The following is a 16,461-nucleotide window of genomic DNA, read 5'->3' on the forward strand; positions in this document are numbered from 1 at the left end:
AATAAAAATAAGGAAATATTTGATATGTAATTTCGGCAAAATATTCGGTACATATGCCAAAAAAAGCTTTATCATTTATTTATTATGGTGAGTTTTGATTTATGTTCAGATGGAGACCCATGAGTATTGAGAGCGCCCAGTGTATACGAATTTGTTTGAGGAACCTGTGATATTTAAATCCAAAGCGGATAAAAAATCCAAGTATGATCTTGGAACCAAGCCTTTGTCATCATCCTCTCTGTCTTGCCTCTAAATGAAGCCACAGTGGAGCCTTGGAGTGGCTTTTCCATTGGAGAGAATGGAGAACGCGCTGCCCTTTTACTAGTTTTACCCTACGTGATGATCTGATAACCAACCTATTTTTCTTTGTCCAACCTATCCTCATTCTCAAAATAATGCAATTGAACGACAAAAAAAAGGACAAGATAGACTCATGGAACTTAGAGTTTTGATTTTTTTTTTTTTTTTTAAAAGAATGCCAGAGACGTACATTGGAAGGGGGTGCAACAAAAGAATGAAAAAAAGAAATGGCCTCCACCATACCATGCGTATTGCATTGTTATTTTCATGTTATACGTTCCATTTCAGTGCAGGATGCGAGGCGAGGGATCATCCTTCTGTACGCAATTGCTCCTTTCAGGCTTGATGGAGAGCTCTTTATGCTTGATGGCCTGCAGCAGCCTATTGGTAGACCCTGCTTTGGGTAACGTTCCCCCATTTCTCTTCTCATATTCTTGCTGAAGCTCCTCCAGGCGTTTTGACACCTATAAAGATGCAAACCAACCATATGTGAAAAAGTACCAGTTTAGTAAGATTAGGATAGAAAGAAAAAAAAAACAATTGCATAAAGGGAAAAATCTGCTGCCACCATAGCTAACTAAATGTATTCCCTCCAGATGCATTTAAGCATCCCACAATAGGACACATATATATTTCATAATATTTTTCAATCTACAATGCCACCTCAAGAAAGGCGCAATTGTTTCTGAATTGAGAAAAAAAAAAGAGTGAAAAATGAAAGGACAAAAATGAAGGGAAGTAGAATAAGTTCAAAAGAGTCAAATTGGCAGACGGAGATGTAGAGAACAACAAAACCGCATGCAAGAAACCAAAAGCATAGGATTTTTTGCGTATACACCCTTATAAACTTTTGAAATTGCATGTAAAGCTTGTAAATTTACTGTTTTCATATATACTCTTATAAATTATTCTTTCTACACGTATACCATTAAATATATGAAATTGCATGTATACCTTTGCAAATTTATTATTTATATGTATACCTCTATACAAGATGGGTTGAACTGGACCGAACCGCCTGGTTCGGCCAGTACCGAACTGATCTGATGAAAAATCGGGTCGGTTCGCCTATTAGATTCGATTATGGTCCCAAATCGGCAGGAACCGGTTCCGAACCGACTGGAAAAGGCCCGAACTGGACCAAACCATCCTAGAACCATCCGGAACCATTTCGAATCAGCCTGTTCCATTCGAACTTGGTGTGAACTGTCCGATTCCCACTGAGTCGACCTGTTTCGGAATCGGCCCCCTGCCCCTTCTTTGTTTGTGACAAAAGGATGTTGGAAAGGCCCCCAACATCCTCATTTTGTTTCTAAACCTCTCTGGCTTTTCCCCTTCCCCTCATGATGAAAATCACAATGATTCAGCATGATTGAAAGAAGATCCAAGTCTAAATAAAGTGTGCTTCCTCTCTTCCATCTCATTCTCTCTCTTTTTTTGGGCTTAAAAAAATAGTTCGAAATTTGCAAAATAAAGAGAGATCATGCCAAAATTTTCGATTTGGGCTTGATTTTATTATATGTTATAGATCTATGGATGATCTACACAATGACATAATTTTTTTTAATTTTTGGATTATATTTAATTTTTAAAAATTAAAAAAATATATTTTTAGATTAAAAATAAAAAAATTTAAAAAAATAAAATTTAAAAAAATGTAAAATCAGAAGCGTATTTAGGAGCATGCAAGCTACTCTCCAGTAAAATTTGATGTCTATTTATTCGAGTTTTGATACGATTATACGTACAATGGTATAAGCCTAAATGTGAAAAAAAATTGAGAAATAAGTAGTCTTTGACGCATGCCCAAGGGCCTAGAAAAATATATGTAGTACCCATTATTGGGTTCTACATGTGCCTGAGCTAAAATTAATTTTTAAAATATTCATATTTAAAAATTATTGTTAAATTTTAAAAAAATTAAAAATATATAAATAATACCAAAAATTATGAAAAATTAGTACTACATATCACATAATTCAGAAGTATTTTTTGAAGTATAAAATATATTTTTCTGAATTTGTGATATTAAAATATATTTTTAAATTTAAAAATTATTAAATATATAAATAAATAAAATAAAATAAAATAAAATAAATTGTATTTTGTATTAGATAAATCAGATGTATTTTCTAACGTAAAAAAAATATTTTTATCGTAATGAAATTTTGCTATTTTTAAATAATTGATAAGCTGACATACTTGATAAACCTAGAGGAGTAGAGCCATCAAGAAAAAAGGAGCCAGAACGTGACATTGGTTAGGATAATAGACAAATGCTCTCAGATCGGCATCATTGGAAGCGTAACCAGTCCAATATAAAGTTAAAAAAAAAGGTAAGTAGATTGAAGTAGCACTTAGCTGGTGGTTATTTCGACGTATCTATATGCCAAAAATGCCCACAGAAGGTTCAACAGCCGATGAAGGGGCAATTTGCTGATTTCATAGCAGCGAAGGAGAGAGTTAACAAGAAGAAGGAGGTGGACCGCCAAGCGGAAGAGCCACCTTCTTATCACTCTAGGGAGTCAGAGGAGGCGTCCGCTCCAGATGACGAAGAGGCATAGATCCAAGCTGCTATGTATGTGAGCCTGAATGATCAGTGACAGCAGGATGAGGTGGCCAGACATAAGGCTCAATTTGGGCCCTTATACTACAAGTCAGGCTCTAGTTTTGCAGGTAGCAGGGTAGATCCAAAGTTCAGGAGGACCTCCTCAGTCAGGAAGGCCGTTAGCAGAGGTGGTGGCTATATTGCATCTATGCTGGAGGCTTTTGGTAACCAAAAAAAGTCATTCAGAGAGATTCCACTAGGAGCAGCAATCCATGATTTAGATTCATGTGCCTTTCCCAGCAAAAATTCAGTAGCTGCGGGTTGACATAATGTTTGTCATACGGTATGCAGGGGAAGAGATCTTGAGACTAGGAGTCATACGGTTTGTTACCAACTACGTTGCACTTGATAGCCTTCTTGAGAAGAAAACAACCCTACGTCATATGTTTGTCAGTCCCAAATGGCAAAAAAGTAGATATGCGAGGGCCAACATTGAAGAGAGCATTGTCGAGGACTTGATGATAAGACAGACATTCTCACAGCGGGTCACTACGATAGTGAAGGCTATCAGACTAATGTATGAAGTGCTTTAGGTCGTGGACAGTGAGAGGTTGAGGATGATAGTGGTATTTTGATGATTAATACAATGATTAAGAGTATGTTACGAGTTAATTTGATACATCATTAATAAGTCCGTCACTCTCGATACATTAGTATAATGAGATAAAGATGTATTTCATTGATTATTAATGAGATAAAATTTGCGATAGGAAAGGGATAGTGAATTCTAAAATTCTAATTCGGCAAAGCTTCAAGTGAGACATACTCTTAAGTGGACAATAGTAATTTTCATTGTTTGGAGTATGTAGCACTACCATGACATATATTCAAAATTGCTTAAAGTTTATTTCATTGATTATATGGATGAATCTAACCTTAAGTTGCAGCAAAGTGTGGATTGAGTCGACCCCATGATTGATTGAGTCGACCCCGGCACATCAAGAAACCATCTGGCACACTTCTGCAAAAATGACACGGATGAACAGTACTTGGGTCGACCCAAGCAAATGATGAGTCGACCCAATCCTCAAGCCTCAAGAAAACAATTCTCTGGAAACCCTGAGAGGGTCGACCCAAATGAAACTTGAGTCGACCCAAACTTGAGTCGACCCCAAGTTAACATGAGTCGACCCAAAGGCAATGACATTCAAAAATAGGTTCTCTGGAAAACCTGAGAGGGTCGACCCAAGTGGAAGTTGAGTCGACCCAACTGAACCTTGAGTCGACCCAAAAAGTGTTGAGTCGACCCAAGTGAAGGAAGGCTGAAATACAAGGTTCTGTAGTTTCTGAGAGGGTCGACCCCAATGATGCTTGAGTCGACCCAAGTGAAAGTTGGGTCGACCCCAGTAAAAGTTGAGTCGACCCAAGCACGGGCAGAAGCATAACGGCTAGTTCTGCAGAAGTACTTTCAGACCTCCCAACAGTGAGTAACAGCTAGTTTTTGAATTCTAACCATTGGAGCTTGTCCAATGGATGAAGGAAACTATTTAAAGTGACACTATTCATCAGAGGAAACATCCTTTTGCAAAATATCAAAGCTTACACAAGAAAGACAAGTGCCCTAATCTTCTTCATCCAAGTGCTTCATTCAAGAGTCAAAAGGAAGTGGTTGAGCAGATTCCAAGAGATATTAAGAGCTCCATCCACCCTTGAAGAGTGAAGCATTCTTGACAAAGAAGAGAGAAGTCTCATCAAGCGATAACTATTCTCTAAACTCTTCTTTGTAGCTTATATATGTTATATTTGCTCATCTAGGAGCTTCAACTTTCTTCTTTCTTTTTATTAATCACCTTGTAAAGGTTTGTTGGTGAGCCCGCAAAACCAACGGTGTAGGTTTATTGGTGAACCCGTAAAACCAATTGTGAAGGTTCGTTGGTGAGCCCGTAAAACCAACATAGGTTCTTGGTGATCCCGGAAAACCAAAGTATAAAGGTTTTTGGATTGTGAGCCCGGAAAACAATCTAACTGTAATCCGCGGGATTATAGTGAATTCCCAAGGGGTCGCTTGAGGAGTGGACGTAGGTGTTTAAGAGAGCACCGAACCACTATACTTCTTGTGTGTTTGTATTGTGCATTGTTCTAATTTTACTCACTCATCAATTGATTAAAGTAAGATAGTAAAAATAAAGAGAAACCAATTTACCCCCCTCTTGGCTTGTCACCTTGGGCAACAAGTGGTATCAGAGCAAGGTGCTCATATAGTATTTGTTGATCTCACAATCAAGAGACAAAGATCATGATAACCCAAGTGGGATGTTCTATGAGTGAGGGGCAATCCACAAATAGACCTCCTCTATTTAATGGCACTAATTACACATACTGGAAAGCTAGGATGAGGATATTCATTCAAGCTCTAGACTATGAATTGTGGTATATTATAATTAGAGGACCTCACACACCCACAATTAGTATAGAGGGCACTATCATTCCCAAACCAGAAATGGATTGGAATGAGAATGATAGAAGACTAGCACAATTAAATGCTAAAGCAATAAATGTACTTTACTGCTCACTAGATGTAAGTGAATTCAATAGAATATCTACATGCATCTCCGCAAAAGAAATTTGGGATAAACTTGAGGTCACACATGAAGGAACTAATCAAGTTAAGGAGTCAAAGATAAACATATTAGTACATAAGTATGAGTTGTTTAAAATGGAATCCACTGAGTCCATAACTGAAATGTTTACTCGTTTCACGGAAATCATAAATGGGCTAAAGAGCCTAGGAAAGTTTTATACTAACTCTGAATTGGTGCGAAAAATTCTCAGGTCTCTACCAAGAGTTTGGGAGGCCAAGGTAACCGCAATTCAGGAAGCAAAGGACCTCAATACACTGCAATTGGAGGAACTTCTAGGATCACTCATGACCCATGAGTTGACCATGAGGCAAAATTCAGAAGATGAGGTCAAGAGAAGAAAGACCATTACCCTAAAGTCTACCACTCCAAAACAAGAAACTGAATCGGAAGAATCTGATGATAATGATGAACTTGATGAAGAAGGAATGGCTATGCTTGGAAGAAAATTCAGAAAATTTATGAGAGGTAAGAAGAGATTTCATAAAAAGAAACCCTTCTTCAAAGGTAGCTCAAGCAAAGAAAAGAGTAAGGACAAAGAGAAAGAAAAGGAAACACCAATTTGTTATGAGTGTAACAAGCCCGGGCATTTTAAGATAGATTGCCCGGAATTAAAGTGGATGGCAAGAAAACTTAAGAAGAAGAACTTCATGGCTGAATGGAGTGAAAGTGAGGAGTCAAGTTCGGAAGAGGAAGATCATCAAGAGACGGCCCAAATCTGCCATATGGCCAATGACGATGAGGTAGATTCTGAACTTGAATGTGATTTTACTGTTGATGAATTACATGATGCATTTTTAGAACTCATGGAAGAACACAAAGAACTGATCAATAAAAATAAAGTTCTAAAAGAAGAAAATCAATCTCTTATCAAAGATAAGCTGAAACTATTTAATAACTATGAAACATTAAGTAGGAGACTCACAAATGAAACCAAGAATCTAATTGCTGAAAATGTCAAGTTAAAAGAAGATGCTGAAAAATATAAATCCTTAGCAGACAAGTTTACACTTAGCTCAACCAAATTAAATATGATTCTTGATAGTCAAAAAGCTGTATATGATAAAGCTGGATTAGGATATAAAATAAATAGGAAACAAAAATACTTAAAGAACATATTTGTAAAAGCTAAAAATGAAAATATAACTTGCCATTGTTGCAATAAATTAGGACATAAAGCATATGAATGTAACTATAGAAAGTCTAGCTACAACAAATTGAGTAACAATTATAAGCTTAAATCCAAGAAAGTTTGGGTTCCAAAAGGAACATCAAGTACTAACCCTAAAGGACCCAACATAGTTTGGGTACCTAAAGCTCATTCTTGATCTTGATTGCATGGGTGTCTTGCAGCTAATAAGGTGGATAAACGATGGTATCTAGATGCGGCTGTTCAAGACACATGACCGGTGACGTAGACCAATTTGTCACCTTGGAGTCTAAGAAGGGTGGAGTAGTAACCTATGGAGACAATGGAAAAGGGTATATCATTGGAAAGGGTAAAATTTTCATTACTCCATCTACCTTCATAGAAAATGTCTTATTAGTTAATGATTTGAAACATAACCTACTTAGCATAAGTCAATTTTATGATAAAGGGTTTAAAGTCACATTTGAAGCATCAGTATGCATAATCACAAATCCTAAAGATAATAGCATTGTACTTATAGGACAAAGGCAAAGAAATATTTACATGGTAGATCTTCATGAATTAGACAAGAAAAATGGATTATGTTTAATTACTAATGAATAAAAGAAAAATGAAACAAGTTGGCTTTGGCATCGTAGACTAGGACATGCTAGTATGGATTTAATATCAAAACTAGTCAAGAAGGAATTAATAAAAGATGTGCCAAAATTGATCTTTGAAAAGGATAAAATTTGTGGACCATGCTCATTAGGAAAACAAACAAAATCATCCTTCAAATCAAAGAATATAGTATCAACAACTAGGCCTTTTGAACTCATACATATGGATCTATTTGGACCCACTAGAACTGCGAGTCTAGGAGGGAAGAAGTATGGACTAGTTATAGTAGATGATTTTTCAAGATATACATGGGTTTCATTTTTGGCACATAAGAATGAAGCATTTTCAGCATTCTTGAAATATTATAATAATATCATAAATGAAAAGAAGCTCACTTTAATAGCAATTCGAAGTGATCATGGAACTGAATTTGAAAATCAACACTTTGAAGAATTTTGTAATGAAAATGGTATCTCACATCAATTTTCAGCACCTAGAACGCCTCAACAAAATGGGGTTGTTGAAAGGAAAAATAGGACCTTGGCAGAAATGGCACGCATGATGTTGTGCGAGTCAAATCTTCCAAAGTACTTTTGGGCTGAAGCTATAAGCACTGCTTGCCATATTCTAAATCGGGTTTTAATATGACCTATAACCAAGAAAACTCCTTATGAACTTTGGAAGAATAAGAAACCAACCGCTAAATATCTTAGAGTATTTGGATGTAGATATTTCATTTTAAACAATGGCAAGGAGGATCTAAGTAAATTTAATGCCAAGTCAGATGAAGGTATCTTCTTAGGATACTCCACATCTAGCAGGGCATACAGAGTGTTTAATAAAAGAACTCTTGTAGTCGAAGAGTCAGTTAATATCATATTTGATGAGTCTGATAGTGAGTCTGCTAGGAAAGAAAATATCCTTGATGATGATGCAGGAATTATTAACTTTGAAAAATTGAATCTTGATGACGTGCCAAATCAAGATAAGGAAAATGATCGCGTGCCACCACAATCTCAAGACTTGCCAAAGGAATGGAGGTATCCATATGGACATCCTAAAGACTTAATCATTGGTGATCCATCTCAAGGGGTAAGAACTCGATCCTCTCTCAGAAATTTAAATGATTATCTTGCTTTTGTTTCACAGTTAGAACCTAAGACTTATGAAGAAGCTGAAAAAGACACCAATTGGATAAATGCTATGCAAGAAGAATTAAATCAATTCAAAAGAAGTAATGTATGGACATTAACTGAGAGACCAAAGCATAACTCTGTAATTGGAACAAAATGGGTCTTTAGAAATAAATTAGATGAAAATAGGGTAGTTATAAGAAATAAAGCTAGACTTGTAGCTAAGGGATACAATCAAGAAAAAGGGATAGACTTTGAGGAAACATTTGCTCCCGTGGCTAGATTAGAGGCTATTAGGTTACTTCTAGCTTTTGCATATTTCATGGATTTCAAGTTGTATCAAATGGATGTAAAAAGTGCCTTCTTAAACGGTTTTATAAAGGAAGATATATATGTAGAGCAACCTCCTGGTTTTGAAAATCATGAATTGCCAAAATATGTGTTTAGACTACATAAGGTATTATATGGACTAAAACAAGCACCTAGGGCTTGGTATGATCGACTAAGCAAATTTCTACTGAATAATGATTTCAGTAGAGGAGATGTAGACAAAACACTTTTTCTTAAAAGAGAAGACAAAAATCTGCTAGTGGTACAAATATATGTAGATGACATAATTTTTGGTGCCACAGATGACAATCTTTGCAAAGAGTTTGCTAATTTAATGCAAGGAGAATTCGAGATGAGTTTAATGGGAGAACTAAATTTCTTTCTCGGGTTACGAATCAAACAAACTAAAGAAGGTATCTTCATTCATCAAACTAAGTATACAAAGGAAATATTAAAGAAGTTTGGGAATGAAAATCACAAGGGAGTAGGCACCCCAATGAATCCCACTAGTAAGCTAGACAAAAATGAGAAAGGAAAAAGTATTGATATGAAGCTTTATAGAGGATTAATTGGATCCTTGCTCTACCTTACTGCTAGTAGACCAGACATAGTGTTTAGTGTGGGAATATGTGCTAGATACCAATCAGATCCTAAGGAGTTACATTTAAGTGCTGTTAAAAGAATCCTTAGATATTTGAGAGGGACTACAAACATAGGATTATGGTACTCAAGAGACTCCTGTCTAGAATTGCTTGCCTACTCTGATGCAGATTTTGCTGGATGCAAATTAGATAGGAAGAGCATTAGTGGAACATGTCATTTTTTAGGAAATAATTTGGTATCATGGTTTAGCAAAAAGCAGAATTCGGTAGCACTGTCAACGGCTGAAGCCGAATATATAGCCGCCGGCAGTTGCTGTGCTCAAGTATTATGGCTTAAGCAACAACTAGAGGACTATGGAATTAAACTAGATAACATTCCTATAAAGTGTGATAATACTAGTGCCATCAACCTTACTAAAAATCCGGTTCAGCACTCTAAAGCCAAACACATTGAAATAAGATATCATTTTATTAGAGATCATGTGCAAAATGGAAACATTTGTATTGAGCATATATGTACTGAGAAACAATTAGCTGACATATTCACAAAACCTTTGAGTGAAGATAGATTTTGCATGCTAAGGAGGGAATTAGGCATATGTGATCCTTTTGATTGAGGAGATATAAAAAGGAGAAAGCTGTATCATGATACTCTCCTCCCATTTCTAAAAACCCATGAAACATTAGTCAAACTAGTCATCTATAGATTTCTAACTCATGTATCATTGTCCCAGTAAGAATTTGTAAGGATTGGAAGAAAGAAAAATTTTTAAAAGGGAAAAGGAAGAGAAAGAAAAATTTCTGAACTTGGGTCGACCCAACGTTGAGTCGACCCAAGAAAAATCTAGGGTCGACCCAACGACGGGACCCCACTGTTAAAAGGGGGACCCGTGAGCTATCTAGGGCATTGTATTCTCTTTGTCCTCTTCCGAAAACCCTATTCTCTACTCTCAAATCTCTTCCAATCATCTCCAAACAGTAGATTAGATCAAGATCTTGAAGAAATGGGACCCAAGAGAGCCGTAGCCAAGCGATCCGGAAGGGTTTCACGGACCACCCGTACGGATAGAGCTGCTACAGAGCCTTCTACAGTGCCTCCACAAGGTGAGACATGTGTAGAGCCTCCTCCTCCTCCCTCCCCTTCAGTCCAACTTGCGAAATTTGCGGGGAGACCGGTTACCACGGGGAGAAGGATCCACTCTGAGTTTTTGGATCAAGAAGGGTTCCGTTTGGGGGAATGGATCTGAAGGCAAGGATGGGAGTATCTTTGCTCCCTAGATGTGGTGATCTACCCAGGATTGGTTCGTGAGTTCTATGCCTTCCTGAAAACTGGAATGGGAGGGCTTATATCTGAAGTCCGAGGGGTAAGGGTTAGGGTTTCAGAAGAGAGTTTGAGTGAGTTGCTTCATCTCCCCTGCGAAGGAGCAACTCCAGAAAAGCCCGAAAATAAGTTGAGAGCCTTGCAGTTGATTCTTGAGAATGAAGACTTTGATTATTCAGAAAATGTAATAGCAAGCTCTCTTTCAGCTGAAATGAGGTTGTTGCACAACTTCATAGGTCAGATTTTGTTTCCGAAAAGCGGGAGATTTGATCTCATTTCTGAGCGAGACCTGGTCGTCATGGAGCACATTATTCAGGGCATTCCCCTGAACCTCCCAGCTATGATACTCAGGCAGATGAGAAAGGTCATATGCAATTCGAGAGTCTTCCTGCCTTATGGTATGATACTCACCCTGATCTTCCGACAGCATGATATATCAGTAGAGGGAGAGATCTCCAGGCATCTACTATTCACTGACGCATACACTGCACGATCCCTTATTCGCATGGGTTATGAGAAGGTGAACGGGCAGTGGGTACGTGCAGGAGCTGGGATTCAGGGTGATGCACCAGAGGATGATGCACCAAAGATTGGAGACCCCATCCCTGAGGATGAGGAGCATACGGATCATCCTACAGCACCTTCAGAGGCTGGACCTTCGTCATCTGTTCCTGCGGGATACACAGATGAGTTTTGGAGTAGGATGACTGAGCTTATGTCAGCTCAGGCGAGGACTATCACTGATGGACTGACGAGCAGATTGGATATTATGACTGCTGAGATTAGCGATCTTAGAGAGCAGATAGGAGCTCTACGGAGAGAGAGAGGTTCATGGACCATCTGTGCCCCAGGCAGCTGAGTCAGAGATTTTGGCACAGAGTCATCCAGCTCACCGATCAGGCTCGACCTCCCCTCGCCACTTATGCTAGGAGGATGAGGACTAGATCACAGCCATTAGATACCCCCTAGGCTGATATTAGCATTATGATTAGAGCCTAGGATATGTATCTAGTTCTCATATGTATTTTATGTTGATCATGTACTTTGTACTTTGATTGAGGAACATTGTATTTGTTTTGTTTTGGCATTATTGTACTACAATGTTCCATTTTGATCAATGAAACTGAAATGTTTGTTAATTATTGTGTCTACTTATCTATTCCCATGCACCTATTTGATGATAACAAAAAGGGGGAGAAGCAAGGAAAGAGAAATAAGTTGACAAACAAGTTGAAAATTATAATAGGAAAGGGTATACATTTAAGGGGGAGCAATTTGTAACAATGAAAATGTTAAAGTCTAAGATTTAAATCGAATTTCAGAATTTGGCACATAGAATTTCAGAATTTGGCACATACCTTTCACACCTCGATACATAATCTGAAACTCATGCTTTATCTCAAATTTTTGAAGTTTAATCTTTAATGAAATATAAAAGAAAGGGGGAGTAATTCAAAAGGTCAAATTGGAAATATTTGGATGAAATAGGGGGAGACTTCACTCTCAAATTTGAAAAGCTGAAATTCAGCAACTTGAGCCCTTCTAAAACTAATTTTAAGATAAGTATCAATAGGCTCATACTCAATATTTTGTAATCATCAAAAAGAGAGAGATTGAGGATGATAGTGGTATTTTGATGATTAATATAATGATTAAGAGTATGTTACGAGTTAATTTGATACATCATTAATAAGTCCGTCACTCTCGATACATTAGTATAATGAGATAAAGATGCATTTCATTGATTATTAATGAGATAAAATTTGCGATAGGAAAGGGATAGTGAATTCTAAAATTCTAATTCGGCAAAGCTTCAAGTGAGACATACTCTTAAGTGGACAATAGTAATTTTCATTGTTTGGAGTATGTAGCACTACCATGACATATATTCAAAATTGCTTAAAGTTTATTTCATTGATTACATGGATGAATCTAACCTTAAGTTGCAGCAAAGTGCGGATTGAGTCGACCCCATGATTGATTGAGTCGACCCCGGCACATCAAGAAACCATCTGGCACACTTCTGCAAAAATGACACGGATGAACAGTACTTGGGTCGACCCAAGCAAAGGATGAGTCGACCCAATCCTTAAGCCTCAAGAAAACAGTTCTCTGGAAACCCTGAGAGGGTCGACCCAAATGAAACTTGAGTCGACCCAAACTTGAGTCGACCCCAAGTTAACATGAGTCGACCCAAAGGCAATGACATTCAAAAATAGGTTCTCTGAAAAACCTGAGAGGGTCGACCCAAGTGGAAGTTGAGTCGACCCAACTGAACCTTGAGTCGACCCAAAAAGTGTTGAGTCGACCCAAGTGAAGGAAGGCTGAAATACAAGATTCTGTGGTTTCTGAGAGGGTCGACCCCAATGATGCTTGAGTCGACCCAAGTGAAAGTTGGGTCGACCCCAGTAAAAGTTGAGTCGACCCAAGCACAGGCAGAAGCATAACGGCTAGTTCCGCAGAAGTACTTTCAGACCTCCCAACAGTGAGTAACGGCTAGTTTTTGAATTCTAACCATTGGGGCTTGTCCAATGGATGAAGAAAACTATTTAAAGTGACACTATTCATCAGAGGAAACATCCTTTTGCAAAATATCAAAGCTTACACAAGAAAGACAAGTGCCCTAATCTTCTTCATCCAAGTGCTTCATTCAAGAGTCAAAAGGAAGTGGTTGAGCAGATTCCAAGAGATATTAAGAGCTCCATCCACCCTTGAAGAGTGAAGCATTCTTGACAAAGAAGAGAGAAGTCTCATCAAGCGATAACTATTCTCTAAACTCTTCTTTGTAGCTTATATATGTTATATTTGCTCATCTAGGAGCTTCAACTTTCTTCTTTCTTTTTATTAATCACCTTGTAAAGGTTTGTTGGTGAGCCCGCAAAACCAACGGTGTAGGTTTATTGGTGAACCCGTAAAACCAATTGTGAAGGTTCGTTGGTGAGCCCGTAAAACCAACATAGGTTCTTGGTGATCCCGGAAAACCAAAGTGTAAAGATTTTTGGATTGTGAGTCCGGAAAACAATCCAACTGTAATCCGCGGGATTATAGTAAATTCCCAAGGGGTCGCTTGGGGAGTGGACGTAGGTGCTTAGGAGAGCACCGAACCACTATACTTCTTGTGTGTTTGTATTGTGCATTGTTCTAATTTCACTCACTCATCAATTGATTAAAGTAAGATAGTAAAAATAAAGAGAAACCAATTCACCCCCCCTCTTGGCTTGTCACCTTGGGCAACAGAGGTACCCCGAGATGGACTTCTTATATCAAAGATTCAAATTATAGAGGCAGATTCGATGTATGCCCAGGAGTACCTCGACATCATTGAGCGACGTTGGGACTACCAGATGGGTAGGAATTTGCATCTGGTAGGTAAGTAAGAATATTGAAAATTAGATTGCTCGTATACTTGTACAATTTTATTAAGACAATAACAGACTCTATCTACAGCATACTACATGAACCCTCAGTTTCAATATACTATAGTTGGGATTGATATGGATGATAAACTTCTAGCTGCTCTGCGTAATATGATTGACAAGATGGAGCCTGATCCAGAAGTTACGACTCTAGAAGAGGTAAGTTAACTTGTATATTCAATTATTAACATATTACAATACGACTCTTTTTCACAGACCAAAATATTTAAAGAAGGCACCGACAATTTTGGAGTCTCAACAGCTGTCGTATGTAAAAAAAATATGGATCCAAGTATATTACACATCAGGAGGACATTTACCTAATGTTAGATGGTTACTAATATGATACTATCTTATATGTGATTTACTTTAATGATTTTGCAGCTGATTAATGGATTCATTTTGGTTTGTCCGCAAAAAATCTTAAGCGGTTAGCTATCTAGATTATCTCCTAGACGATCTCTCCGAGTGGTTGTGAGCGTAACTGGTTCACATTCGTCCTCATCTACAGCAAGCAGAGAAACTGTTTGACACAGAAGCGTCTCAACGACTTTGTATATATTCACGACAATTTGAGGTTGAGCCTAAAATATATTTAGAAGGAAGTAGAGCTAAAGTACATAGATCTAATCCATAGTGCTTTTGTTGATGATGAGGATGATCCTATGATCGAATAGCTTATGGGCCAGCAGTAGGAGCCAAAACTTGAATAGCGAGGATTGCCTCCACGACCAGCCAATTTCGTAGCTAGCGAGGTTAGGGTCGATGCATGACAATCGGCAGAGAGCAATATTTTCCACATTCTTCCAGCTGATTAGCCACAACCACAGGGGAGCCAATCACTACATGACTCCTTGTCCGAGCTCTTAGAGATATGATTGAGAGATGCCTAGACAAGGCCACTACGCTACTCAGTCGACTTGATCAGAAAGGCAACATAGATCCTCTCAACGTAGACAGATAAAGAGGGTCACGAAGGATAAGCAAGCAACGAGTGACACGAAGGATAAGAAGGTCCATTGCAGCCCCAATGGAGAGTGCCGAGGAGAAGATAGTTTACTCAGATTCAGAGACTAGGAGCAGCATTTCTGGTGGTCATGGATCTGCTGGCCAGAGAGGGAGTGGAGGACATAAGACGACTGTTTATGAGACAGCCGCAGGGTGGTCTTCGATTTACTGATGAATCATAGTTTACGCATGCTACACAGAATAGAGATCACAGTACATGATCTAGTGGAGCCCGCGATGATCCAATTGCATATAAAAGACGGGCTCCTCGAGGTCATTCTGGAGGACACGATGCAGCTGCAGATGATCTTGTACATGGAATAAAATCTATAGACATATTAGGTTCTGAGTCGTATACTGGATATTATTATCTATAGCCACAAGCAGCCTATGACCCATACGGATACAGATATAGATATGGTGCGTTTGTAGCATCTTTCTGTGGCTACTACCCTATGCAGCCTAAAGCATCTAATACGTTGGATTTTGCTATCGGCTTATTCAGATGGGCCCCTTTACAGTTATTTTATCAGCCAGTTTATCAGCTAGAGGAGACCTCTCAGAGCCAGAGCTTCGACGAAAATCCGAGAGTGCTTATAACTCGAAGTGCGTTCCTTATGGAATGAACATATAAGACTACAACGCCGCTTGGTTAGAGGGGTCGGCTGATATGCCTCCTGACTATGCTAATAATCCGAATATCTACGAGAGGCATCGCCACTTGACGAAATTTTAGATATTGATATGTATTTTATATTTTAAACATATGTAATTGATTGTATTATTTTATATTTTTCACCTCACTACTTGACTTGAGGATATTTCATGCTGCTTCTTGTAGCATGCAATATCTCACTAATCATTTTATATTTTGTACTATTTTAAAACAATAAGATGCATCATTTAGATTAAATCGGAATTATAGAAACATAAAAAATATCAAAAAAAAACAAAAAATATCAAAAAAATCAAATTAGACTTAAAATCATTAAAAAAGTTCAAAAGATTGAATACCAATTTAATCAACTTAAAAAACTCCAAAAAATGGATGTGCCGGTATGAAACCGATACGCTTACCAGCATGCCCATGCGTACCATTTATTGGTACGGTACCAAACTGGTATTGTATCGACCCATCCGCCAACCGGTATGGGTCTTAGTACTGGTTCGGCGGACCTTTCCTTTATAAGTTATTTTTTTTGCATATATACCCACACAAAGTTACTGGTTATGCGTATATTCTTATAAATTATTTTTTTGCATGTCCATGCAAAAATAAGTAATTTATAATGGTGTTCATTAAAAAAAATAATTTATAAAGGTTTATATGCAAGTAGTAAATTTGTAAGTGTATTTTTAGATATTTTTAAGGGTATACATGCAAAAGAAATAATTAATAAGGGTATACATGCGA

The 16,461-nt window shown here is 37.8% G+C and overlaps 1 protein-coding gene across 5 annotated transcripts in view; it reads right to left on the reverse strand.

Moving 5' to 3' along the window:
- Positions 1-431: 431 nt before the first annotated feature.
- Positions 432-16,461, reverse strand: part of LOC103696916 (EVI5-like protein) — a 42,444-nt gene continuing 26,414 nt past the window's right edge. For all 5 annotated transcript variants that reach the window (XM_039114717.1, XM_039114718.1, XM_039114714.1 and 2 more), the window contains one exon: positions 432-764. In XM_039114717.1, coding sequence (XP_038970645.1) covers positions 585-764 — 180 coding nt within the window. In that variant the 3' untranslated portion in view covers positions 432-584. The remainder of the gene's footprint in view (positions 765-16,461) is intronic.

Source organism: Phoenix dactylifera, chromosome 17, assembly GCF_009389715.1.
Source record: "Phoenix dactylifera cultivar Barhee BC4 chromosome 17, palm_55x_up_171113_PBpolish2nd_filt_p, whole genome shotgun sequence".
Classification (NCBI taxonomy): Eukaryota; Viridiplantae; Streptophyta; class Magnoliopsida; order Arecales; family Arecaceae; genus Phoenix; species Phoenix dactylifera.